The 26,544-nt window shown below is 37.2% G+C and overlaps 1 protein-coding gene across 1 annotated transcript; it reads right to left on the bottom strand.

The window, feature by feature from the left end:
* Positions 1-16,200: 16,200 nt before the first annotated feature.
* LOC131056587 (probable disease resistance protein At4g33300) lies at positions 16,201-20,134 on the bottom strand. The gene is made up of 5 exons (XM_057990892.2): positions 19,223-20,134; positions 18,520-18,941; positions 18,075-18,430; positions 17,392-17,600; positions 16,201-17,236 (listed from the first exon to the last, which is right to left on the bottom strand). Exons 1-5 carry the CDS (start codon positions 19,644-19,646, stop codon positions 16,461-16,463), a joined length of 2,187 nt encoding a protein of 728 aa, XP_057846875.2. The 5' UTR covers positions 19,647-20,134; the 3' UTR covers positions 16,201-16,460.
* Positions 20,135-26,544: the final 6,410 nt, after the last annotated feature.

Raw genomic sequence — 26,544 nt, 5'->3', positions numbered from 1 at the left:
AGTGTGTAAAATTTACGACGCTACATTTAGCCCCCACTTTAGCGGTCATATGAACACTACGTGCATATGCAAGCTAAAGTACAGAAAAGTAAACATTATTTGAAAAATGATATATCCATAAGTCTGTCAAACGAAGCCCCCAGCGGTATCTGCAGTACACAGTTAGGAACCGCACCCTACAAAACACACGTTAGATCACAAAATCACCTAATGCTTACTAAGGAAGGTGATGAAAATTTGAGGGTGGCTATATGCCCCCCCTGTTTCGGCTTGCTAATTTTAGTGAGTTGAAACAGGGTATCATGTTTACCACTTCGAATTGTTAAATAATATTGATGACAAATGCTCACAAGAAGATTTGATATGAGATCAAAAACTAATGGAGAATCATTTGGTAAGAAAGAGGACTAAATCTCAATTCCAACACAACAAAGAGTGTGAGGATTCGAGAGTTCTCTAACACAAGATGAAGGATGTAAATGGAAACAAAATGCAAAGAGAAGAAAAGAAAGGAAAAAAGCATGAATACACACATTGGTGATCCATGAGAAGAATAGTGAGAGAGAAGACATGGACTTCTCACCCCTAGATCTTGTCTAGGTGATCCATGGGAAAGAGGACACGGAAAACTAGCCCCTAGAGTCTGTCTAGGTGATCCATGTAAGGGAGGAGAGTGAGAAAGTCTAGCCTTATGCCGCTAGTTCCACTCAACCTCGTGCATGTGTGTGTAAGGGAGGTTAGAAGCACCTCATAGGAGTCTATGCCCGAGTATGCTACAACCTGTATATGTATAGTACAAAAGCGTGACATCTCGCTCTAAGAGTCTATGCTCTGGTTCCGAGAATGACCCATTGCCCAGAAAGTGTAATGTTTATGTCATAAGAAAAGTAGAACAAGGATACCTACCTTCATCACACCAGAAGATACCCCAAAAATGCAACAATGTCATAGATCCAAGCAAGAGAGTTCTGCACTCCTTAAGCAAGGATAAGATAGTTGAAAAGGGATATCTTGTAGTATGTGTAAAGGAGATCCTTAGAGGAGAAGAGATATTTGTACAAAAGACACCTATCCCTAAGAGAAATTGTCTTAGACAAATATAACATCTTCTAGAATAAGACAAAGAAGAGAATAAGAATGCAATACTTCCTTCTTTTGCGAGGTGAAAGTGATTCTTAATGAAGGATGATGCTCCTTTTAACCCAATTGGGAGAGTGAATTCATTATGGATGTATTTTACCAAGTGCAAAAGAGGTTGTAGTCAAGGACTTACACCTCTTGTAAGAGAGAATCCTTGAACAAACAACAACAAATGCGTACAAGGCATAACATCAAGTAATAAAGTCCACACCATCCACAAAATAGGAAAAAGTGGATCCTTAGATAAAAATAAGGAAAGATCATTGCCTCCCAAGGATAAGGACAATGAGAAGGACTTACACAATCTTCTAGGGAGAGATTTGGACATAAGCAAAAGAAGAGATGTATGAAATCATTCTTGTCCCCATAGGAACAAGAAAATTAGGCTATTATGTTGCTTCAAAAAATATGATTGCACTTGAAATTGTACCATCATGAATGACAATGAGCCCCCAGTAAATGAGCTACCAATGTCACATAATGATGAGCAACATAATAGCCATTAATGTTATTTAAAGATATGATAGATTGAATGAGGTATTTGAATATGACATGCTGAATGCTCAACCATAAGTGAGATCAAAAACATGTATAAAATGATAAAAATTGAAGAAGAAAAGTCACAAGAAATCTTAGAAGAGGGATGAGTGTGATTTATTAGAGCCTTATCCCTGGAGGAAAGGACTTTATGATGAATAGGAGATAAAGATTCATAAGTGGATTCAGAAATTTGAGGGGATTCATAAAGAGATTTGTTCATTGCCAAGATTTCCTTATGAGGGGAATGAGAGTTGATAGAAGTAGAAGATGATTTAGTTGAAGTGAGATCATCATCACTACTAAATATAGCATTCACATTGAGAGATGGTCTTTTAGATGCTTTGGTACGTTTGCAGGGATTATAGCCGAGTCCAAAGGCATAATTGTGAAAATTAGTCTCTAGAGGAACTTTTATCCCTTGTTCATGAGCGCCACAACCATTTCCATGATACCCATGCTTAGCAAAAATGCGAAAACCACGACCATAACGATCAGCCATTTCAGGAAGAGAAGGTGGTTTTTCATAAGACAAAGAATCAAACTCTTCATAATTAGAGGTGTGAGGAGAAGAAGTTTGAGAAGCGGCCACAAAATTATTGCTCATAGGTTCAGGTAAGACTGATTGATTTTTAGTTTCTTCCTTCTTTTTAACTTTAAACTCTCTAGGAGGAACCCTATACTCACCTACAAAGGTGGGATTAAAGTCAAGAGATCCCCAATCGTCTTCTGCGAGAACCTTCTCAGGATCAAAAGCCTTTTTATGCGTATATTCAAGTCGAGAAGGATCTTCTTCAGGAGCTTCAGACTCATCCAAAGAATTTTGATTATCAGAGGGTAAGGATTCATCCATAGGTATCTTGTTTAACGAGTCTTTACTAGAAGAGGAAGGCTTAGATGTTTGCAAACAAGCTTGAAAATTAGTATCACCTATCAAGGTATGTGTCTTATTGTTATAAATGAATTTAACTTGTCTATGCAATGTAGAGGGGACAGCTTGCATACTGTGAATCCAAGGTCTCCCTAATAACAAGTTGTATGTTAGATTTCCCGACATAACATGGATAGGAGTAGGCAAAGTAACAGGTCCCACTGTGATGGGTAAGGTGATAATACCTAATGAAGACTTAGCCACATTATCAAAGCCTCGAATGGGACGAGAGTCGGGCTCAATAAGGGATGTATCCACATTCATCTTATGCAATAGATTAATGCTACACACATTAAGGCCAGAGCCATTATCTACCAGTGTTCGTCTTATAGCAGTGTCATTTATGATAACCACAATCATCAAGGGATCATATTGATGTTGAATTTCACTAGTAGGCAACTCATCTTGAGTAAACACAATTTGAGCTTTAGGATTCATCATAGAGTTAACCAAAGACACTATATTACTAGATGTATTAGGTGGAGGAACATTCAAATCTTTCAAGGCATCTTGTAACATTCCATGATGAGCGGAAGAAGTTTGGATCAAATCCCAAAGGGATATCTTAGCAGGGGTAGCTTTAAGTTGTTCTATGAGATCATATTCCTTACCAAGAACTTGTGAAATACGTGGAGCTTGGGGAAGAATAGGTTGGGAAGGAGGAAGTGAAGTTGGGATAACTGGAGGAGGATTAGGTTGCCTATTGTTTCTAGTATTATAAGTATGGGCAACCACATGATAACTCTCTCTAGTCAATTGCTTAGCATACTCATAAGGGCTCTTAGAGGAATAACCTCCTTGCACAGTAATAACAGGTTTCTTAGGAGTGCAAAAAGAATCATTAGCATAACCACCTTGAACCACTAAGATAGGCTTATTTAAAGGTTGAGAATTTTGAGAAGGACAAGCACCTTGGACAGTGAAGAGAGGTTTGTTAGGTGTTTCATTCACATGTATCAAATTGATTGAGGATGGTTTAGAGGAATGAACAAAAGTGTTGGAAGAATTATTGATAGTCTTCTCTTGCACTAAAATCTTATCACAGATTAGATCAATTTTAGGAGAGAGACAAGGGATAGGCATTGATGTTCTAGTAGGAAGGGTAAGACTAGGAAAAGTCATATCATCCTCTATCAAAGGATCTACATGGGGAATAAACTCTCTAGGAGAAGGATCAACATTACTCTCTAAAGTCTCACTTTTGAGAGGGAGATCTTTGAAAGAGATGTTAACCATCTTGCTTTGAACTAGGGTTTCCTTATGAGTAGAACCAAGTTGAGGAGAGGGAGATGCTTTATTTTTAGAGGGAGAATAATTGAGATTCAAGGAAGGTGAGAAACTATCAAGGGAGTTTTCAATCTTGATTTCATCCCCTTTGGCTAGGGGTAAAGAATAATCTATACCTTCTTCTAATGGTTCATCCCAAATAGTGAGGTTGTTGAAAGGAATGTTTGAAGTATTGTCAATTTTGGGAGAGGAGATAACATTGTTTATTAATTCTGCATCCTTAGGAGGGAGAGCATCAATAGATGTGTTAAACTCATCCTCTTTCCTCAAAATATGTTCAATAGGGGAGAGAGAATTAAGGAAATTGCTTATTATTTCATCTTCTTTCTCTAAGGGATGCTTATGGGTAAGACCAACTTTAGGAGAAGGGTAAGCATTTACCATTAATTCATCATCTCTAGTGGGAATTTTGTTGGAAAAGGAAAGGCCATCACTAGGAAATGTAGGGATAATGTCATCTTCTTGCACAAAAGGATCCTCATGAAGGGAGTGTTTTTTAGGGGACACAAAGGCATCAAGGGCATCATTCAACAAAGCATGATCATATCTATTAAAAGGTTTATCTTTTAATTCAAAAGGAGATATCTCTTCATAGAGGGGATCATTGAAAACAACCATGTTACTAGATTTAGTGGAAGAGCTGATAGGAATGTACCCTTGAGAGGAATCATTCGACTTATCTTTCTCATCACAACGAAATGGCATAGTAACAATGTTTATGAGTTTTTGGTAAAATGAAGGTTTGGTATATTTAGGTTTCAAAAACTCATCTAAAGCTTCATCTAACTCATAATCATCACAAATATGAACATCTTGCAAATAAAAATCTGACATTTTGAAATTGCATAAAATTTAAACACACAATGCAAAGAAAAACACTTTTTTTTTTTTTCTTTTTAATGAAAATGAAATGAAAACACACTAAATCTAGATCTAGATCTAACAAATGCAATGCAAGAGGAAGCAATGATAGATTCACGTCGGGTTCACCAAAATGTGTGGGAGAAAAAGTGACACTAAGAAAACATGCCCTAATCTCACTTTCAACCACACACTTGTGGAATATGAAAGAGCCTAGAGGTATCACACAATTGGCTACTTCTTCTTGTGAAAGAGAGAGCCACGGGCTACCTATTAGGATTTCTATTCCTTTGTTGTATTGAAAGATAAAATGATGCAAGTTCAATTCCTAACCCCAAAGTGCAAGTATGAACTACTAACAAGATTGCAGAATTGAACTTAAACAATGGAAAGCGGAAAGTTGTAAACACAAGGACAAGACAAGAATGTAAATGCATACCCGGTGTTAAAATCTGAGTGAAAATGTTCGGGACGGGGGCGCAGGTGCCACTGTCCTGATTCTGCCCCTGAAACTGCTCCGAAAACTGCTATTTTTGCACTCTGGAAAAAGCTGTCAAAAATGCTGAAAATGCTGTCTATCAGGACGACCAGGGCTCCCAGCGCCCCTGTCCCAGGGACCAGGGCGCCCAGCGCCCCTGTCCCAGGGACCAGGGCGCCCAGCGCCCCTGTCCCAGGGACCAGGGCGCCCAGCGCCCCTGTCCTGGCAAGACCAGGGCGCCCCACGCCCCTGTCCTAGTCTTTTTCTTTGCAATTTGGTGTGGAGTGCTATCTTGACCTGCTTTTCCCGGATCTGTCACTTGCGGCGTCGTCCGAGTCCCGAAACCTGCACTTATATCTGAAAAGGGTATGGGCGGCTATATAGGGTTTTGCCTTAGTCAAACCCCTGCTTCGGTGATTTCCACCTCCACGAATAGCCAAGTTGTATTGTAAAATGTATTGTGTGTGCAGACCTAGTGTGTGTGCAAGGTCCTTAAATGCAAGAAAGCAAACTAGAGCAACCTAGAAAGTAAACCCTAATTGCTTGTAAAAGATAATGTAAATGCTCTAAATCAAGATGCAAAGTGATCTAAAGCATGAATAAAGGATATATTGAAGCTTATGCAAAGACATGAAAACAACATGAAATCATACCCAACCCTTAAGGGAGGAGTACAAGCCAATCTTCAGTCGGTAATCTCCTATTGTTCTTCAATGTCTCCCAAGCCCCAAATGAATGAAATTGATGAATGCTTGATGGATGGATGTTGAATGTTATTGAAGTCTTCAAAGATCTGCTCTTTCGCTGCATAGAAGGTCCTTCAAACCAAAATTCCGATCCTTTCAAATGAAGAAAGAGAGCTCTTATATATGAAACCCTAGGTCTTAATTCCAACTTTTGGCCGACTTAGAGATTGAAACTCCCGCCAATTTCTTGGGGTTAAGCTTTATTTTATGATTGGGTTGTGCTCCTAAAATTTCGGGAAAAATGTCCGGGACCATGTGCACGTCGGGCGCCATGGTCTCGACAACTTTTCACCAAATTTTCAGGGCCGTCAGATATGATGATTTTAGAGAGAATCCTAAAGTTACAGGTGATTTCAAGATGTTTTGACCCCCGAAATCAAGCCCCCAAGTTCAAAATAGGACCTAATTAGGGTTTTTGATTAAATGATGTATTGGAAGAATAAAATGAAAGGGGCACACTTTAATGAAAGGGCCCAACTTTATGATGTGGGAGATGATGAAATAGAACCTTAGACCTAATTAATTTGACTAATTAAGTGCTAAAGGGGAAATGCAATGCAAAATGCAAAATGTGCCAAGGCGGGTGCTAAACTAGGTGTGAAATTGTACTGCTTTAGCAAGTGCGTACAATTTACGACGCTACAGTTGTATGTGAGATCAAGATCTAGTACTTGACAAACCACATCCTTTGTAACTAGCCCAACTCTGAGAGGTAAGGTGACTGTGCCCTTGGATGAACGCTCTTCATCATCATATGCTTTGATGGTAATTTTGTTTGTAGAATTCACAACTTTATCAGAATATCCCAATTGTTTAATAGTGCTCAATGTACAAATGTTCAGACCTGCTCCTCCATCTATTAGGACTTGTTTTATTCTATGTTTGTGTATGAAGGCTTCAATGTGTAATGGTGCATTATGCAGTTGACTTATGGAGGCGTCATCGGCTTCTATGAATGTAAGAGAGTGTGGAATGGAAAGGTATCCCACCATGGCTTGAAACTGGTCCACGTTCAAATCAGTAGGAATGACAGTGTCTCTCAAAATTTTGTCCAAAATAGCTTTATGTGCGGGGGATATACGTAAGAGCTCAAGGATGGAGATAAGCGCAGGTGTTTTCCCTAACTATTCTACAAGGTTGTATTCAGGCTTGGTTGATGAGGAAGCAGTGTTTTTAGCTGAAGCACCTTGCAAAGTGAATTTACCTCGACGGGTTGTAACATGACATTCATAGGTAGGTTCGGAAGAAGATCCAATGCCTTTCAGAACGGTCTTGGGTCTCTGGGTAGAATTCTCAGGGGTTTTGTCCTTGATGATAATGGTAGAGACATAATTGTCCATCAAGATGTGATTGATAGTTGAATAATAGTTGTAGGATGCTCTGGTATAGTTGGTTTGATCATCTGTGGCTGTAGCTTTTCCCTTGTCATGTTTTGGGAATGGTTCCTTAAACATTTCATGTTCTTGATTGGATGAGTGCCCTTCAATCTCAATGTCACCTCTATCAATGAGATCTTGTATGATGTTCTTTAGTCGATGACAATTTCCTGTCTTATGACCTTTGTTTTTATGGAATTCACAATATTCATCATCATTCCACCAATTTGGTTTGACCTTTGGCTCATATGGTGGAAAATCTGGAATTGTGATTACTTTGTTTGCCACTAGCTTCTTGAAAAATGACTCAAGTGGTTCTCCCAATGGGGTGTACTTCCTTCGTGATCTAGAAGTTGTTTGAGTATTCACCTGATTGTTTGTAGAGCTGGATCCCGAAAAAACTATTTTGAGTCGCACTATATTGGCATCAACAACCCCATCATTGACTATGTTCTTGTTTTTATTCCAAAATCTTGGCTTATCTTTTCCTTTAAAGTCATCTTTGTTTTCCTTGAATATCTTAATGACTCCTTGTTCAATTAGGACCTTTTCTGTCGCTATGCCTTTTTCAATGATGTCCTTGAAGGTGGACAAACAAGCTTTTCTTAAGTCATAACCAATGTCTTTGTTAACATTCTGGGTGAACATCTCTACCATTTGTTTTTGTGTAATTTCACAAGAGCATCTGCTAGCTAGATTCCTCCATCTTTGTAAAAATGATGCAAAAGACTCTCCCTCTTTTTGCTTGGTGTTGCACAAGGTAGTGACTGATATGTCTGTCTCTATGTTGTAGGAGAAATGTTGGATAAATGCCTCTGCTAAGTCACCCCATGACTTAATACCAGGTGGAAGTTGGGAGAACCATTCCATAGCTTGATCACCTAGGCTTTGTGGGAATAATCTCATCAAATATGTTTCTTCTGAAGCTACCTCAATGCAAGTTGTGAAAAACTATCTTATGTGTGCCTTAGGATCCCCTTTTCCTCTGTATTTATCAAACTTAGGTGTCACAAAGTGTGTAGGAAAAGGAGGCATTGGAATGCTCTTGTCAAATGGATAAGGACATATGTCTCTCATTGTGTATGTTGGCTTCAGTGTATTTATGTCCTCCATTTTCTTTTGTAAGTCCTTGATTTGTTGTTCCAAATTGTTCTTCGGTGGAGACCGGCTTCTTGGACCATACCCCATGCTTGAACTACCCTGTGGAAGAGCATGTTGCATATACGGATGATAATGATCATACACATGTTCATATGGAGGCGGTCTATAATGATGCTGCGTAAATGGACCACTTGGTATAGAGTCATGTTGAGGAACGAAATATCTGCTTTGTCCATGTATACCATACTCTACAGGGATGTCATGAGTTTGTTCTAGTGTGTTGCCCCCAAATTTGACGCGGGGTTTCCTTGTGTCCAAATTTTGAGCATGCCTTTGAATATCCAATTGCTTTGGTGGTTGATCCTTAGCATTGGTATGTGGTTGAGCATATTTCTCTGCATAAGACTTCCATAATGGTCTGCGAAGCGTATCATATGTTTGACCATGTGTGTATGGGACCTCTGGTTTTTGAAACAAAGATGATGGTGATTCAGGTACAAGATGTGGTCCTCTATTGCCTCCACTATTAGGCCTCCTTTGATCCATGTTGGAGTGAGTTTGTTGCAAAGGTCGATTTTCCATTATTTGAGACATGTCGAAATCATGAGGGATCTTGGCTCCACTTTGTGCCATCACTTGTAGAAAATATTGTCTATCTCTCCTCATTATTTCCTCAACCAATCGATTAAAATGAGGATTCATAATGGTGTCTTCCACTTCTGCTAAATGTATAGAAAAGTTGTCCATATTGTCACTGAGTGTATCATTGTTGTTTGTAGTGTCCATGTTCTCAACATTTGGAATGTTTCTATAAGCATCCATGTCAGGTAATGTAGTATGATCAGAATTGAAAAATATGTCATTGTCATACTCATAGGAGCTCATGTTTGCGGACTCTTGAGCCTCTTTAGTTTCTCTCCTAGATTTTTGGGAACGGGTTTCAACCATGAACTAGGTATTGACCAAGATGTGTGAGACTAGATGCAAATGGAAAAGAGTATGGAAGACAGAGTGGATGGAATGTAAATGAATCTGAGGTTTACTTGCAATGTCCAAAGTGTAAGACCAAGTATGTATGTAGTAGAGTAGGTGTGACTTCCAAAGAGATGATAGTTTCTCTTGATGAGGTAAGTTGACCTTGACTCTAAGTAAGGCCAAATGAGACCCAAAGTTGATAGACCTTGATGAGGGACCACTTAGCAAAATGTTGTTGTATGTAGTGTGTTGACAAAGTATGACGAGGACAAGCAAGTGACCTTTTGACTCAAGTTTAGACAAATGTGAATGTAATGTAAGGTGTAAAGCAATGATGGACTTTGTGAGACCCAAAGACAGGTTGAATGCTTGATGAAACCCTGGAGAAATAACCTGGGAAGCTCAAGAATTCCGAAACTGACTGTGTGTGTTTGCTGGACTGTAAAAGCTTTTTAATTCTGAACACAGACGTGCCTGTATACTACACAAACGCGATTTCCTGACACAAACGTTATTCTATCAGACACAGACGCTTTTCTGAGATGTTGTAAATGCAATGTTGATTCTGAGAACACAGACGCGTTTCTGCCCTTCACAGACGTGGTTATATGACACAGACGCTATTCTGTCAGACACAGACGCGTTTCTACAAAATTTGTGCAATTTTTTCTATCTGTGAAGTTTTTGTTGTCACCAAATCTGAATGTTTGGCTATTTTTTGTGACAATAGGACACAATGTTGATGAAGACTCAATGTTTGCAAGTGTTTAGACTCCCAAAATGACTCAAAGAAAAGTGTGTTGTTTGATGTAAAAATTGTTTTGCATACACTTGAAGACACAAAAGACACAATGTTTGCTGTTTGGTCTTGAATGTTTGATTGTTCAAAATAAGACAAGCACAATTCTTATGGCTGGCCAAGACAATAGTTGTTGATCCCACATGGAGTTTTACCCCCGAGGCTACGTTATTCAGAGTGGATACTTAGATGCTTGACCCCACTGGCTCCACCCTCGGCACTCACTTCTCGGGGCAGCCAAGCATTAGTCCCCACAAAAACTCCTTGTGGTGAACTTTGTATCTCTACTAAGAATCGTATGTGTGTGGGCCGCTACCAGAGGTCCGACCTCCTGCCCCAACAACTAGAAGGATTTGGGCTTCTAAAACAAAAAGGTGCTAGTAAGGGCATCCGCTCGTGTGGCCATACATGCGACACTTTCAGCTCTATAAATACAGAAGGCTCCCAGCCGGTAGGAGTTACGCCCTACAAATGATCAAATAAATTTGATCAAACGGGTTTATGGGGAGACATAGTGTCGGTATGAACTAATCAACACACGTTATTCATAGTTTTCACCATGAATACAATTATTTATAGTGGTTTGGAAGAAGATGGCTTTTCTTTTGCTACCACTTGGGTCGTTCTCTCCTCACTAGTAGTCCTAATGACCACACAGGGAGACAGGCCCTCTAAAGATTAAACAAAAAGAGCCTATTGCTCAAGACACAAAAGAAAATGATTCAATTTTAAAGCACCAATTGAAGTGTTTGCTAGTCTATGAAAACAAGGCACACAATAAAAATCAAAAACCCTTGCCAAGGTCCTACAACAAAGATTTGTTAGTAGTTTGGATTGTTTGAAATAATCACGCCTTCCTGCAAGCACACGAGTTAGGTAAATTTTAGATCCAAAAGACTTTGTGAAAATAGGGGCCTTCAACAAAACGTTTTTGCTTTCAAGACAAGCTGCACCAATTTCGTTAGCTAGATCTGAAAATGTTAGCTCAAAATAAACCAGATCTGAAAAACCAAATGACTAAAAACTGAACCAATGAAAACCCCAAAACGAAATTAGTGCATACAGACGCAGTTACCATAAACACAGACATTGTTTCTGGATGCAGACGTGCTTCTATGAAACACAGACGCAGCTCCGGAACGCAGACGCGACTTCTGGACGCAGACACGCCTGAAAACCCACAGACTCGATTAGGGAACACAGATGCGATTTCCAGAATCTGCAAAAAAATAAAATACTGTCGAGGGCGCAGACGCAGTTCCAGATGTCACAGATGCGGTAGAAAATAAAAAACGTGATCCGAAAGTGCGCAGATGCGAAAATATCAAAATGTTGTCGGAAATGTCAGATCTACAACTTCAAAACACAAAATCTGCAACAAGGATGTAAAATGCAAAAGGGACAAGTGTCCCACTGGGCGTGCCAAAATGTATATGGTGAAAATGGATACAACAACAATGATGAAAAACTAAATAGATTCAACCACAAAACCCTAGCCTAACAACAACAAAGATCCACCATAACATATGAAGATTACCTAAGACAATGCAAATGAAATCACAAAGATTATACCATCACATGTCCAATAGGGTTCGAATCTCCATTCTTCCTATCTCCATTGATCTTGCTTGATATATTTGCTCTCAGATTTTATGTGCACAAGAGCTCAACAAAGAACGGAATGTGGTTGCAAGTAGGATCTCCTATGAAAAGCGTAGTGTAGTCAAATGCATAAATTGATTAGCCAGTCAAGGTTTGATAATAAAGGAAGCATCTCCTTATATAGAAGACACTATATGAAATGGAGGGATAAGATTGAGAGGTGTAAAAGAGGTCGGCTATGATTAGAGGGTAGGTAGAAGAAATAATAAAATAATGAGAGGGGTAGATAGTGTAGGAATTAAGAGATGAATGACATGTGTCATGGGTAGAAAAGGCTAATGAATTAATTAAATAAATAAAGATTTATTTAATTAATAGAAGAAGTGGGATCAATTAAATAAATAAAATATTTATTTAATTTAGGAAAAAGGATAATGTAAATAAATAAATGGATTTATTTAAATGAGAAATAAGGCTAGAAGAGGATAAATGAATTAATTAAATAAATAAAGATTTATTTAATTAATAGATGAAGTAGGCTAAAATAATTAAATAAATAAAAATATTTATTTAATTAGACTGGACAATTTTAGGTGTCTACAATAATTTGTCAGCATAAAATTGCTTTTGTTCTTCCTTCTTACGGGACCAAAAATTTATTTGCCCACTCACAGATTGTATGTGGGATACAATAGATTGCAAAGAACTGGCAAGGTTTGTCCTATGGGAGTTTGTTCCAGTGGGATCTTTTAGCCTTGTGATTAAATCTTCAAGCTCTTTTTAGCTATTTTCTATTTGACCTAATAGGTTTTCTTGTGTACCTATGGGGTGTCTAGGGATTGTAGGAAGTTCTTGATGTGCTTCTTCTTCAATATGGTCTTCATGAGGAGGTGATTAAGTGTTTTCAATATTTTCTTGTCTAATCTCATTTTCTGATAATGAAAATAAATTTAAATCAATAAACCTAGTTTAATCTTCAAATTAATATAAAAAAATGACAATAAGAAAATAAAAATACATACCTCTTCGAGCTCTTCGATGGCGTGGTAGCATTTTGATGAGAGATGGACAACTTAATGCCCAATTTCAAGCTTTTACAAAGGGCGAGCGCAAGAAAATAGCACCCAAAAATGCCAAAACGCAGGTTTGGAATGCAGAAATGTGGAGCAAGGTTTTTTTGCTGTTTATAATGCACATACGCCTTATAAGGTGCACACCTTATAAGGCGTGTGCACTATAGGGCGCACACCCTATAGGCTTGGTGTGCCAAGCCTTAGGCTTGCCACACCAAGCCTATAGGGCACGTGCCCTATAGTGCATGCACCTTATGGGCTTTTAAATTTTTTTTTGAAGTGTGGCACCTTTTTGGTACCACAAATTCGTGCATATACTCAGACGGATTTTGATTATCAGTAGAAGAACTAGTGTTACCAGCAGAAGGGACTATTAGTTGGATACTACCGACATGTTTGGATCAATGTAATATGTTTGGTTAAATGTGTTGCATGTTTCAGGAGTATGTTTTGGTCAATTGGTATTGACTTAATGATCGGATGCTATCATACACTCTAGTAAGCCTATACCGGTAAGGGTTTAAGGTTTTACCGACAAAGCTTTTACTGAGAATTTTTGATAGGATGCATAAGTGGTGTTGGTGCGGCTTCTAGATGGAATTCAGGATGCAGAAGGTGATTGTGTTCGTGCCTCGACTGGTTGGAGACATCGCTTTGGTGTGGTGGATCTATTTAGGTCTGGTATCTATCTAGGTTATGGATTGGTATCATGTAATGTGCTATTAAGTGTTCTCTACACGTTACTGGGATGATTTATGGATTGGTTAATATTGCTTTGGTCTAAAGCCGACATGGTATATCATTGTAATGTGGATGTATGTAATGATCTTATTGTAATATCTTTTAGATGGCCAACCTAATTGGTTTAGGCCTTAGGGTTTGTATAAATTGATGTAAGATCTCTTTGTAGATCAATTGTAATGGTCATGGAATGAATTGTGTGAATAATGAAAAGATCATATGCAAAGGAGATTTAGTCGATCATAGGTGATCGGATTGGATTTATGTAAGAGGTCAAATGCCTCTAGTATTGAGCTTAACCGAGACTGTAATCAGGCATGGTAGATGCTATCATTGGCAATTCATTCTTCTGGATTGTTGTCCAATTATATTGAGGTGGTTATAACCTCTTTGTAGTCAGTGAGACTCCTTTGTAATGAGCAGTATGCTCTAGGCAGTGTGCCTTCCTGTATGTGCAGGCCCCTTATTGTATCACATACTTTTTGCGGAAGTATTATTTGACTGTGGGTAGGCTTCCCACCATTTTTTTTTTCCTTTATCGGGTTTTCCACGTACAAATCATGGTGTTATGTGGTATGGTTGCATTGTGTTGATCATTTGTTTCATACTTAAGTTTTATTGCTTACCGGTATCTGTTTTTGCTATTCCGGTATTTAATGTTTATGTGCTCCAGTTAAAGGTTATAAAGTGGTTTGATTAATATAATCTGTTGACAACTAATTCAAACCCCCCCGCCCCCCTCTTAGTTGTCCACCGGTTAGTCTAACAAGAATATGGTAGAGCAAACAAATCAAACCATGGCTATAAATAAACTAAGATGAAATAATATATTTTCTTCTTTAGTATTCATCTCATTACATTTTATCATAGCTTCATGGAGCCTTATTTTCCATACTTCCCTATGGGAAGCAATTCTCATAAACTAACTATTTAACTAACAACTAATTTATTGCATGGAAACCTTAATTTTCTAACAACCCTTCTTTAAGGTTTACATTATGAAAAAAAAAATAGAGAAAAAATATATCATCATCAACCTAAACTTCATTGTCTAGGCAAATGGTCTGATTATTCAACTCTGCATTGACCACCCAAACTTCTTTGTGTAGGCAAATGTCTTGATTATCAAACTCTACATCAACATCAACCCAAACTCCTCATGTTTGGGCAAATGTTTTGATTACCCAATTCGACATCAACATAAACACAAACTCCTTGTGTCCAAGCAAATGTTTTGATTATCCAATCAAAACTCAACTATGCATATTAGTCTATGGATTCAACTATCCACAACCCAACAATTCATTGCATGCCATCTCTTGCTCTTGAAAAGATGAAAAATGAAAATATGTGTCTCTTGAAATGAATCATCCTTGAATGAGTAGCTAGGTCGAGATAGATGTCCTCTTGCCTCCATTTCCTCCAACCTCCAATGGAAATATGTTGCACTCTAACTATCAGATGTAACAAATGAGTTTTCCCTGCAACATATAGCACAAATACCTCCAATAATACAAGTAATATGTGTGACCATTATTAAAATCAAGAGTAGGTGCCGGATTCAACCCATAATACACTCTTACAAGAAAATCCTTATAACTCCTCTTTTCAAATTTTTTTATTTTATTTTTTTAAATGGAATTATTGACCTGCTAATCACTAAAACTTGGAATATAGACTTTTGAACCAACTATACAAATAGGCATTAATGTTTATTGTGTAAGTATTATATATTGCCTAGATTTAAATGCCAAAAAATAAATAAAAAATAAAGAATGTTCTTCCTCCAATCACTTTTAAACCTATTCATCGTAGGTTAGCCACATACTCACAGAACAAGATGGACTTAAGATTGTCTTTGAATGATGCTGTTCTGGAATGCAATAGACAACTAAGAAAAAACTGCAGCATAAATGTGAGACTATGAACTTACAATGCTCTCTTTGCACTCCTCTGTGCTCATGATATGATGAAAAAAAAATTTATGCCCTTTTTTTGTTGCTACACTGCCTTTAGAAAGGATAATTACCTCTTCTATATGCTATGATATTACTATTCCATGACTCGCTGCCTTAACGAACTTCCATTAAACTTTTGTGCTTGACATAAATGTCAAAGAATGGCGGCCAACATGAAATAAAATGAGAACCCAAAATATACTTGACAGTTTTCTTAGCAAATCACGCCTCACTGGAAAAAATTAACCAACAGAACTGTGTAGGATATCATACTCTCATTTTTATAACAGTGGGCGTGTGATACGCCTTTTTTTTCACACTAATCTGCATTGGATGCACAGTGACGATGTTCTCTTTCAGAGAACAGCTCCTTTGAATAACTGCCACTCCTTTGCGTACACCTATTTCTACAAATTCTATGCCCACCAAATTCTACACAGATCCTCCTCTACACACATCAATACAGCAGCTACTTCTGAATCCACCAAATTCATATTAAATGCTTCTCATTCACTTTTTGAGATCTTTACTCCATCTAACTTTTCTCAGGAAACACACAGGCACAGAGAATCAGGAATATGGTAGAGCAAACAAATTAAACCATGGCTGTAACATGAAATAATATAATGCCTTCTCGAGCATTCATCTTCTCATTACATTTCATCATGACTTTATAGAGTCTTATTTTCTAGAAACAATTTCCCTCGACTAATTATTTAACTAACAATTAATTTATTACATGTACACCTTAATTTCCAAACAGTATCTGTCAAAAATCTACCTTAATTTATTACATGTACACCTTAATTTCCAAACAGTATCTGTAAAAAATCTATCTTTCTATATCCCCTTGATTCAAGATATTCCCCAATAAAGCCAGTTCAAATTGAATTCTTCTTCCACAGCTTCAACTTTAAGACCAGACTTGGAGCCCTTTCTGAACAGCTGCTCATTGTCCTCATCACAAATCACCTTTTTTAGGGATGCCAGTTGGGCTACTGACTGAAGGGTTTTCTTCAATTCAGGGCTTTTACTCTTGTACACCCTCAAACCCATGCACGATGAGATGTTAAGCAATTCTAGCTTTCCAAGACTCGAGATGGAAGGTGGCAGCCCTTTCAAGCCTGGAGATTGACACAATCTTATCTCCTTCAGTGATTCAAGCTTGCCCAAATCATCAGGTAACTTTACAAGGCTATGGCAATGAGTAATTGACAAAATTTCCAGGGATTTTGAGGAACAGATTCCTGCAGACAACTCCTCCAGATCACTACAGTGGTCCACGTTAAATTCTAAAAGCGCAGGCAAGTTGAACATTTTATCCTTACCAAGCCCTTCACATAGACTCAGATATATTTTCTGCAAACTCTTCAAGCCTTTGCAGTCCTCATGTAGAGGAGGAACCATTAGCTTTTCAAGATGCAGAATTTTAAGCTGAGAAAGTTCTTGGAAACCAGCCAGTCCACTGAGCTTGGTTCGTTTTGCATTGTCATTATGGATTATCAGAACCTTGAGTTTTGTCATTCTATCCAAAAATGTTGGAATGCAATATTCACTTGCACTGAAATATAAAACCAAAGCTTCCGCCTCAGGGAACTCCATTCCGGGCCATTGTGTATCCTTCATTGCCCCTATACATTCTCAACAATCATAAAAGTCAATTCTACGCTATGATTAATTTCTGTTTTAAAACTTCTTTGAGTGATAAATTTTCAATGTTTTGGATATGGAGCAATGCCACATGCATGTTTGAATTCCAATCAAAAGAAGCAGCTGCAGGAATTACCTGTGTGAATGGAAATAATCTGAGCTCTAGATGAATGGTTTTCGTCTGTTTGCCACTCTGGGGGTAATTCAGATTGCTTTAGAGGCATATACAGTCTCCTAAAACGAATCTTATTGTCCTGCTCCGCCAAAAACAGAGCCAATTGTCTCATTACATCATGTTGGGAAAAGGAATAACTATTCATACAGTCATCTGTGCTTTCTGGGGTCCTGGCATCAGACGTCAGGAAACCAGATTATTATAAGAAATCAGGTGAAAGTTTAAAAAGGAATTCAGTTTCCCTTAGGGCAAAACGTCCCTTCTCTGCTTCAATTTTTATCCCCTGCTATTATTTGTAAATGCTCCATATGGTATTGTTTTATTTATTTTAAATTGTTGTCCTCAAAACCCCACCCCTTGTCCTGGAAATTTGGAATAACATTAACAGGGTTTTACTTGCTCTACTCCAAATTAAAGTTAGTGTTAAAACTCAGGGCAAAGTCTGACATTCTCTGCAAATCAGTAACATACAACTCCAAATCTTTAAATAAACATATACCTACATAGTTCAAGAAGATTCAAACTTTTATATGTGAGGTTAAACTTTTCTTCTGAAAATTGTTCTCAAAACCCTTTTGCATTTAGCGAATTTAATATCAAGCACAAGTAGAAAACAGATAGAAATAAGTGGAAATGTTTCTTACCAGGGATCCCTCTTCAAGTCCAATAGATTACGAGCTTCAAAATTTCGTAAACGAAGAATAGCCTCATTCCGTCTCATTTGACGGACATACACCCAAATGTCTAACAATACATTTGCAGGAATGATTCGTCCTTTTGGGAATACAGCCAGATCCAAGAAACACTGTTTTTTACCAGGATTCAGGACATTTATGCTTGTTTCCAAGCGCTTAAGAAGGACATTTATCTGATTATCATCTGAAATTTCTCCTCTTGCAAGCGCATCCCTAGTAGCTTCCCAAACACAGTCGGGCTCACCATTCAGAGAGCTCCCAATTACCTGAAGAGCTAGTGGCAAACCATCACACTCTGCTTGTACCTGCACATTATGAAACCAAATTAAGCTTGCATTTAGATCTGGGGAAGACAATTGAAGACCATGCTGTTCTTGTGAGTAGTAGGGTTAACCTGTTTGACCAGTTCTTCATTATGTGTATCTGGAATGGTAGGCATGGCAAAAGCACAGCAGCAGAAAAGTGACAGGGCATGCTCCTCTTGCAAGGATGGTAGCGGATAGTGGCCTTTGTTGAACCAGGGTGGGATGCACTGGATGATCTTTTTATCTCTGGTGGTTACTATAGTCATGTATTGCCCCCCTTTGAATAACAGTTCTGACAAGTGAGAAAACTTCCAAATATCATCCAATACCACCAGAATAGATTCATTTCTTCTTGACTTTATTTGCCATTGCAATTTGTTACGGGCTTCCTCAACATTTGCAAAATGAGGTTCTGGGCCACCAACAATGTTTCGCCACATGGTCTTCAGGATAGTTAGGAGATCTGGGCTTTCTGAAACCACTATGTATATTATTCTCTCCTTAAAGTTCTCTGCGAGTCATGAGAATAGTGGATATAGGATTAGATTGCTTTTAATGGAAAAATTACTCTGCATTGTTTTTTCCTCCATTGAATAAGGTAGGATAGTCTATAGGGTAAGACTCCAGATAGGATAGTCTATAGGGTAAGACTCCAGATGACAGATACAATCATAAAAGAAAGGCAAAATGAAGTTACAACAAAATTCTCAAACATTAATTAAGATTTTTTCTTGGCTAGATTTATGCACTTGAAATTGTAGAAGCCAAAAACAGAGCACAAGCAATTGGTACCTTGGATTTCAGGATGATGGCAAAGGGCTGTAACAAGTGTTGATTTTCCAGCTCCGCCAATTGCTGTAACTCCAACCACGTCCAGTCCGTCCTCCAAAACAAACTTTTTCAATTCCATCACGTGCTTATCGAATCCCACCAAGCAGCTAGGCATATCTGGGGGAGGACAGAGTTCCCGATCCCGCTGTGAAATCTCGCATATTTGCCCAGCAAAATCAGCAAGTTGTTCATCAAATTTGGAGATTACATTGTTGAAACGAATTTCTTGCTCCAAGCTTAAATTTTGTATTAACCCACATAAAATTTCCAGTTGGGTGGAGAAAGAATCCTTCATATCTTGGGAACAATTCAGCAATTTAATTTGATTCAATGCCATTGTGGGCACAAGTTCATGTTGCGTGAATTTGGTGATCTCCTTCTCCATCTTCTTACCGTGAGCTACCTGCTTGAATGGATTTAGGCTTCTCTTGCGATTTTGTGCCTGTTCGAGCTTCTTTTGGAACTCTTGAATTCTTGGCACCCACGCGTCCGATGACGATTCCAAACTCACTTCGTGTATCTCATGGAGGGTCGGCAACAAAGCATTCAGAGTTTCCTCAAGTTCCTTGAGGTCACTGCTCTTGTAACTTTATATATATATTTACCGCCTTCATAAACCACTGTGAAGGCAAGTCCCACGGCAGCTCCCGCGAACAGCTCGGCCATCGTGAAATTGCTTTGCCACTGACAGCAGATGAGATGATAAATAGCAGACTGAAGGAGCAACTGCAGGGAACTGTCAATTCTTTCGAACCATTTCAAAAATGAGGGTTAAAATTTTAACTTTTTTTGTTTCCTTGAGGGGGAAGAAACTTAGAAATTACGCACAAGAAGCGCTTGTCATTTGGAACAATTTAAAGTCTTTGAGAATAATACTGACGACTCAGAAGATTGGAGAGGAAGAAACATAAAGTTGCGCACAACGCTTCGTAGAGTATTTGAGCGACCTACATAGAGACAAATGAAGGTAACATGCAAGGAAGGAGGATGGAAGAGAATCTAGTCAACGTGCTTTCCCCGCGCCATTTTTAAAGTACGGAACAAACGTTTATTTGAAATTCATAATTTCGACCTCTCATGTACCCCAACATCCTTAGGAAAATGGTGGATAAATAGGATAGCTCTTTAAGCTACATCAGATTTTGAGGAATTTAGTTGTTTTTATATATAATGTAATTGTTTATAGTTATTGTTTTGGCTTATAGGTAGTAAGGATGAATGTTATGGGATTTTTATGATCACGAAGATCATAAAGTGGTTGTTGTAAAGTGTCATCTCATACATATTATTCACTATTGTCTCATTAACCATTCATCTTGAGAACTGAATTTTTTTCAGAATTGATCCAATACTTATGCACAAATGCCCAATGATAGTGTGCTATTGTTACCAATAAAGTTGCACAATTGATCTACTTACTAACTTTTTTCCAGCTATTAAGTATACCAATGGGTGACTATTGGCCCACTAAATGATTTTTTAGTGGACTTTTAATTCACGAAATTCAATGAATGGTAATTGGAACATGCATGGTAACTGGACCGCTTCCTGTAATAGTTGAACATCTTTATTTTGTGTGTTTTCAAAATCATAAAGGCATTTCAAACCATCATTTATCTTTTAGAGAAGTTTATTTGATGACTGTCTTTGTTTATAGTTAAGGTTTCAAGTCCACATCATCAAATGTGATCTCACTTTAGGATGATATTTGTTGAGGTGTCATCTCCCAAAAAGGATAGACCGTTAGATGTGCATTAAGCCATGTTTTATTGGTGTGTCCTTGTGACATCGCACGATTCTTTTATGTTTTAGATCTAAGAAATGCATTTCATTAAATCTATGTTAAACCAAGGTAAATTGAGTATTTCCATCTCCCATGCTTGTTAAAGAAGTAGTGCTAGCCATAAAATCAACATGTTGATTGTCTTTTTGTGAGATAAGATTAAGGGTGTATGCAATAAAAAAAAATCTAGTAAATTTAATGCTAGTTCATGATATTGTGATACTTTTGCTCCCTTGTGTTAGGTCACAAGTTAAAAGTTGTCATATATATTGATAGATTTGGCTTTGAGAGAGATTGAAGATTTGGCTTTGAGGGAGGTTGAAGCTTTTAATCTAGTAATTAATATCTCTGTGTTGGCCACATTCTTAGTACATGAAAAATCAAGCTAAAAGTATAGTGGTATAAGGTCACCTAATGAATGTATAAAGGTCTCCTACCCTGGAACTAATCATAAATCTAAAACCATTAAAAAGGTGGTCCAAGTGGAGGATTTGTCAATGCATAAGATATGTTCATCGAGAAATTTGATGTATCAAGAGATGTATAATCAAGGGGAAACAAATTAGATAACTAATTAAGATCATTTGTCCTTTCATACATTTTTGGGAGATGAATTTAAGATAAAACTCAAAAGTTAGCATCAACCAACATGTAGCCTAACTAGAAAAATGGCCTTTGACAACATGCATCATAAAGGATCTTCTTATATAATAACACGTCTATGTATGAATCATGTAATATCCAAGATTTTGAGATGAAAAGAGAATGACAAAACATAGTTTTCCCATATGCATATAATATGTTTCCTAATGTAATAAGGTAGTAATGATATAACATATCAAAATATATATATTTTTTCATTATTTTGAGTTCAAACTTTAATGGAAATCTAGTGGTCTATACATATAAAAATAAAGGTATTCCATGGATACCAAACGTGAAGACCAAAATATATAACAATTATTATTTCATGTCTTCAATTTTTTTTTACAATATTACTTACATTCATATTTTACATCTTCCTTTAAGAGTTTTGTGAATATCAATGTTTTATCCGTTAATAAGACTATGCATTGTCTACTTGGTTGAATTTTCCCTTTGAGGCTACAAAGTTGTGACAAGTTCTTTGAAAGAAACATGTTGATAATAAAATTTCCCAGCGTCTACTTTAATAATTTATTGAAATAAAATGAATCCCAATAATTTACCACATTAATATTGGAAGATAGACTTCTTACAATATCATTTTACTTCATATTAATATAGTCATTCAAAGATTATCCTCAAGTTACAAAAGATTAAAATCATGGTCCTTTAGTAAGTGGATCCTATACTTTCAAGTCCAAAGAGCCTTATGGCATTTGACAAATGTATTCACATGTTGAAAGTTGTTTTGTGTTGTTTTCAGGGATTTATCAATGATTTGATTGTCTTCTTCCATTAATAGCAACTGTGGAGTCTACATTTGAAAATTATCCAATGGGCTTTTTTGGCAAATTGTCATATGGGCTCTATGCAAAACTGATATTATATGTGTTGTGACCGCATTTTGTATGTGGTTTTGGGTGGGGTGCATAAACTAATCCATTAGATACTATAGGTTTATTTTATGAGTTGTGACTAGAGGTTTTCTTCCTAGGGTTCTTTCCTCCGGTATGCTCTTTGAATCTTGTGTAAAAAATAAAAAATATTAATAAAAAAGTTTAGTGGAATAATCCACTTTTATTGAAAAAAAAAATAAAATCATTTTGTCATCCTTCCATTACATTATATTTTCTTTTGTGATTTTCATCATTTCTATTAACATCTATCACTAGGGGAAGAACACCAGTTATTGCCCATGTTTTAATTACCATTCACTCTTTGTTCACCCAACTCTCCAATTACTAACTTTAAAGAAACCCAAAAAATAAACTAAAAGCCCTTCAATAAATTTCATATGTATCAATAGCCAACCACTTGTACCCCCAATAGTTAGATTTTGTAGAATTTAATTGAAGGAGTTGTGAAACTTTATTGGTACCCATAACACACAACTACTAGGACATTTGTGCATAAGTATTGGCAATTTTTGAAGTCATTGTAGTGCATGGTTATTCAAACATATTGAAGTAGGTACTGGGCGACACATTGATTTGACAACTTTTTGACCCTTATGCACATAATGGATCCCACAACATGCAATATTACTTCTTTGAAGCCATAAGAATAGCTATAAGCAGTTAAGTCGCATACACAAATAACCAATAAAAATCGTCGAAAGCCAATGTATCATTTAAGATGTGTGTGTGTGCACAAAGTTAGCAATAATGGCTATCGATATGCTTCCCCTACATGCTTAATGTAATGAATGATTCTCTAGACTAACATCTTTGTCAATTTCCTGATATTCTTTCTTTAGTAATCCTTTTTTGGGTCTATTGTTGTCATTTCCCTTTTGTTTTTTGTTTCTTCGGTCCTATTTTGAGTTGTTGGTGGTGAGGTGGAGGTCTAGGTATTTATTTGGGTTTTTTGGCTTTAGAGTGAAGATTTTGTAGGAGAGAGTTATGAAAGATTATGAGACAAAGATGAGTAGCTTCACCATGGTTTTTGAATTTTTTTTATTTCTTATTAATTGAAATACAATGCAAAATTTTGTTGTTTGTTTGTATGTTTTATCAAAACAATTGGGAGAATTCTCTTCCTTTTTTGTCTCAATATTTATAAAATTAGCTCTTTAGTTCTCTGTTAGAGTTGACTTGCAGGCACAAAATTGTTTATCTTCTTCAATTTCAGTATTAGAGCAACCTGCAATGGCCCGGATGGGAATTTGCATCAATTGGGGGTGAAAGAGGAGGAGTCCAAGCCCTGAAAGGAACATTAGTGAATTTATTTGAAGAGTAGAGATCCTAGAGGCAATATTAAAATTGGATGAGTTTAAAGAGGGACCAAAAAACTTAGTGAATGCTACTAGGATATCAAATCCTATGGAGAGGCTTATTGAGGCATTAACAAAAGTGTTCTAACATAAAGGTTGATATTTCTAATTTTAAAGGTGAGCTCAACCCAGATGCATTTTTAGATTGGGTTCAAGAATTAGAGAATTACTTTGAGATGCAATAGATGAAGACGATCGAAAAAGAGTAAAGATCATTGCTCCCAGGTTGAAGTCGCATGAAGCCCTATGGTGGTAAAATGTTTAGAGTTTGAGAAAGAAGACAGGGAAAAGATAAAATTTGACTTTGGCCTAAGATGTTGAAACATCTGAAAGCCTGTTTTTTTCCCTCAGATTACCAACAAATAATATTTCAAACTTTTTAAAATTTTAAAAAATGGATCAATAAATGCAAATTTATATTGTATAGTTTGTGAGGCTTCAAATTTGATCGAATATCCAAGAAGGTGAAGGACAAGTGGTAGCTTGATATGTGAATGGACTCAAATTTCAACTATAAGATGAACTTGCATTGGTAAAAGTTCCTACTCTAGATGAAACATATAAATATTCCTTGAATGCTAAGGAGAAACAAATCAGAAAAAAAAAGGTGAAGGCTATCAAACCAAAAGGAAAGAGGTTTCCTTAGAACCTACCATGAGTGAAGAGTTAGAAGGTAAGAATGAGATGGTTGACTTTAGAGGAAGGGAAAGCTTGAGAGGTAGAGAATGTGGACAACCATTTCTGGGAGAGTAAATGCCCTTGAAGTGTTTTAGCTATTGTAGTGTCATAAAATTGTGACCCTAGCAATTTTTTGACCACATTAGGGTCCTCACGTATGCAAGATCGAATCCCATAGCCTGATCGGAGACTAGAGACTGCTCAACCCTCGGAATCTGCTTCTCCCTTGGCCTCTACACCACCCTGTCTACACTCTTCCCTGGAGAAAGGGGTAGGACAAGGGCATGGCACCCCTATCCTCCCATGACAGGGGCGTGGCACCCCTGTCCCTACCCTATTTTGGGGCAGGACCTTTCCTAAGCAAGCATTGTAGGTTGTGCAATGAACGAGAAAACTTCCCCGATGTCAGCCTGTGACAAAAATCAGTTTCATTAATCCTAATTGACATGTATTTAAGTGGCATTTTCCCTCTCATTTTCATAAGTTCAATAAGGTGAAAATTTGTGGTCAAGCGTTCAAGAGCATTCAAGCATTCAAGCATTGAGCATCTCAAGTCAAGGATTCAAACATTCAAGAGGAGATTTATTCCAACATTCAATTCCACACAAGATTTTCTATCAACATTGCTATCACAACCTCCCTTGAGGTGATCTTTTTAGTTAAGATGAGAGGGGGGTGAATCATAAAAACTCACTGTGCAATATATTTATCAGATTCAATCTAGGTAGCCTTTACTGATATGCAACTATGACTGTAAATCATTCAAACTCATAAACAGATACACTTAAGACATCATAACACATTTAACACCAGATTTAACGTGGAAACCCAAATAGGGAAAAAACCATTGTGGGATTTCGGACCCACTAAGAAATATACCCTTCTAGAGTATGCTCAGTTAAAAGCCAATCTTGTTACAGATTACATAAACACATTGCTAGATGTGACCCGGTTAAGGGATTTCCCTCAGACTTGTTAGAGTCTTGCACTTTGTTAGAAGTGACCTTGTTAAAGGATTTCAAACACTCATTCAGAATGTTACCTTGCTAGAGGACTTACAAATAAGACTGTTAGGTCCACTCGGGTAAGAGATTTCTTGTCACTTACAAAATAAATAACAATATAAAATATATCTGCAACTTCACATCTGAAATGCTAAAGCAGACTCTATGTGCTCAAAATAATCTTGTCATAAGACTTATCTTGCTCCTTACTGGGCTTCTCAATCTGTTCTCCAATCAGATATTTAGTCTTCTATGCTTGGTGATCACTATTGTAGTATCACTGTTCTTCTATTTGCCTGCATACATTGTTCATCAATAATTTCTTATTTATGAACAATTCCTAACCGCTTAATCTCCTTGATCACATTTCCCATGATCAATCTTAGCCATCAGATCTTCAAACATGACTAGGTTCATTATATCCTTCGATCTGAAAATGTTTTATCTCGTCTTGGAACCTGTATTCCTTCCTTGGAACTTGTGCTAGGTTATGACCGTTCAATCTGCGTTGTAGATCTATCTCTTGTATTTTCGTTGTCGTAGATCCTCAACAAATTTTTTGCACGACATAACAATCATCTATACATCTCCAGCTCATTGGCATCTTTCATTTAATAATGCTTTTATCCATCCAATGCATTCTGTTATTACTTAGTTATTACTCGGTAAATATTGAACCTCACTCGGTAGATATTCCACCTTCTTTAACCGATAGCGATAACCTTAGGGTTTACCGACTAGCATCTTGCTCGGTAACATAGAATAGTATCAAACCTTAACTAATTCTATAGCTTGAAATCTTTTCTCCTTCTTGTTCAATCTTCGAATACTCATATATAGGATATCAAAACAATCAAAACAACAAGATCTCATTACTATCTAACTCGGTAATAGTTGCCCA

Source organism: Cryptomeria japonica, chromosome 9 (genome assembly GCF_030272615.1).
Source record: "Cryptomeria japonica chromosome 9, Sugi_1.0, whole genome shotgun sequence".
Taxonomy (NCBI): Eukaryota; Viridiplantae; Streptophyta; class Pinopsida; order Cupressales; family Cupressaceae; genus Cryptomeria; species Cryptomeria japonica.
The sequence above is the reverse complement of the archived record's forward strand: the minus strand, read 5'-3'. Positions and strand labels throughout refer to the sequence as shown.

Bases quoted from the DNA above. Each gene is read 5' to 3' on its own strand.
- LOC131056587 (XM_057990892.2), bottom strand. From the start codon at position 19,646: ATGGAGAAGGAGATCACCAAATTCACGCAACATGAACTTGTGCCCACA. The intron at 18,942-19,222 runs GTACCAATTGCT...CATGACTCGCAG, and splicing joins CCATCATCCTGAAATCCAAG to AGAACTTTAAGGAGAGAATA. The intron at 17,237-17,391 runs GTAATTCCTGCA...GAGAATGTATAG, and splicing joins GATTATTTCCATTCACACAG to GGGCAATGAAGGATACACAA.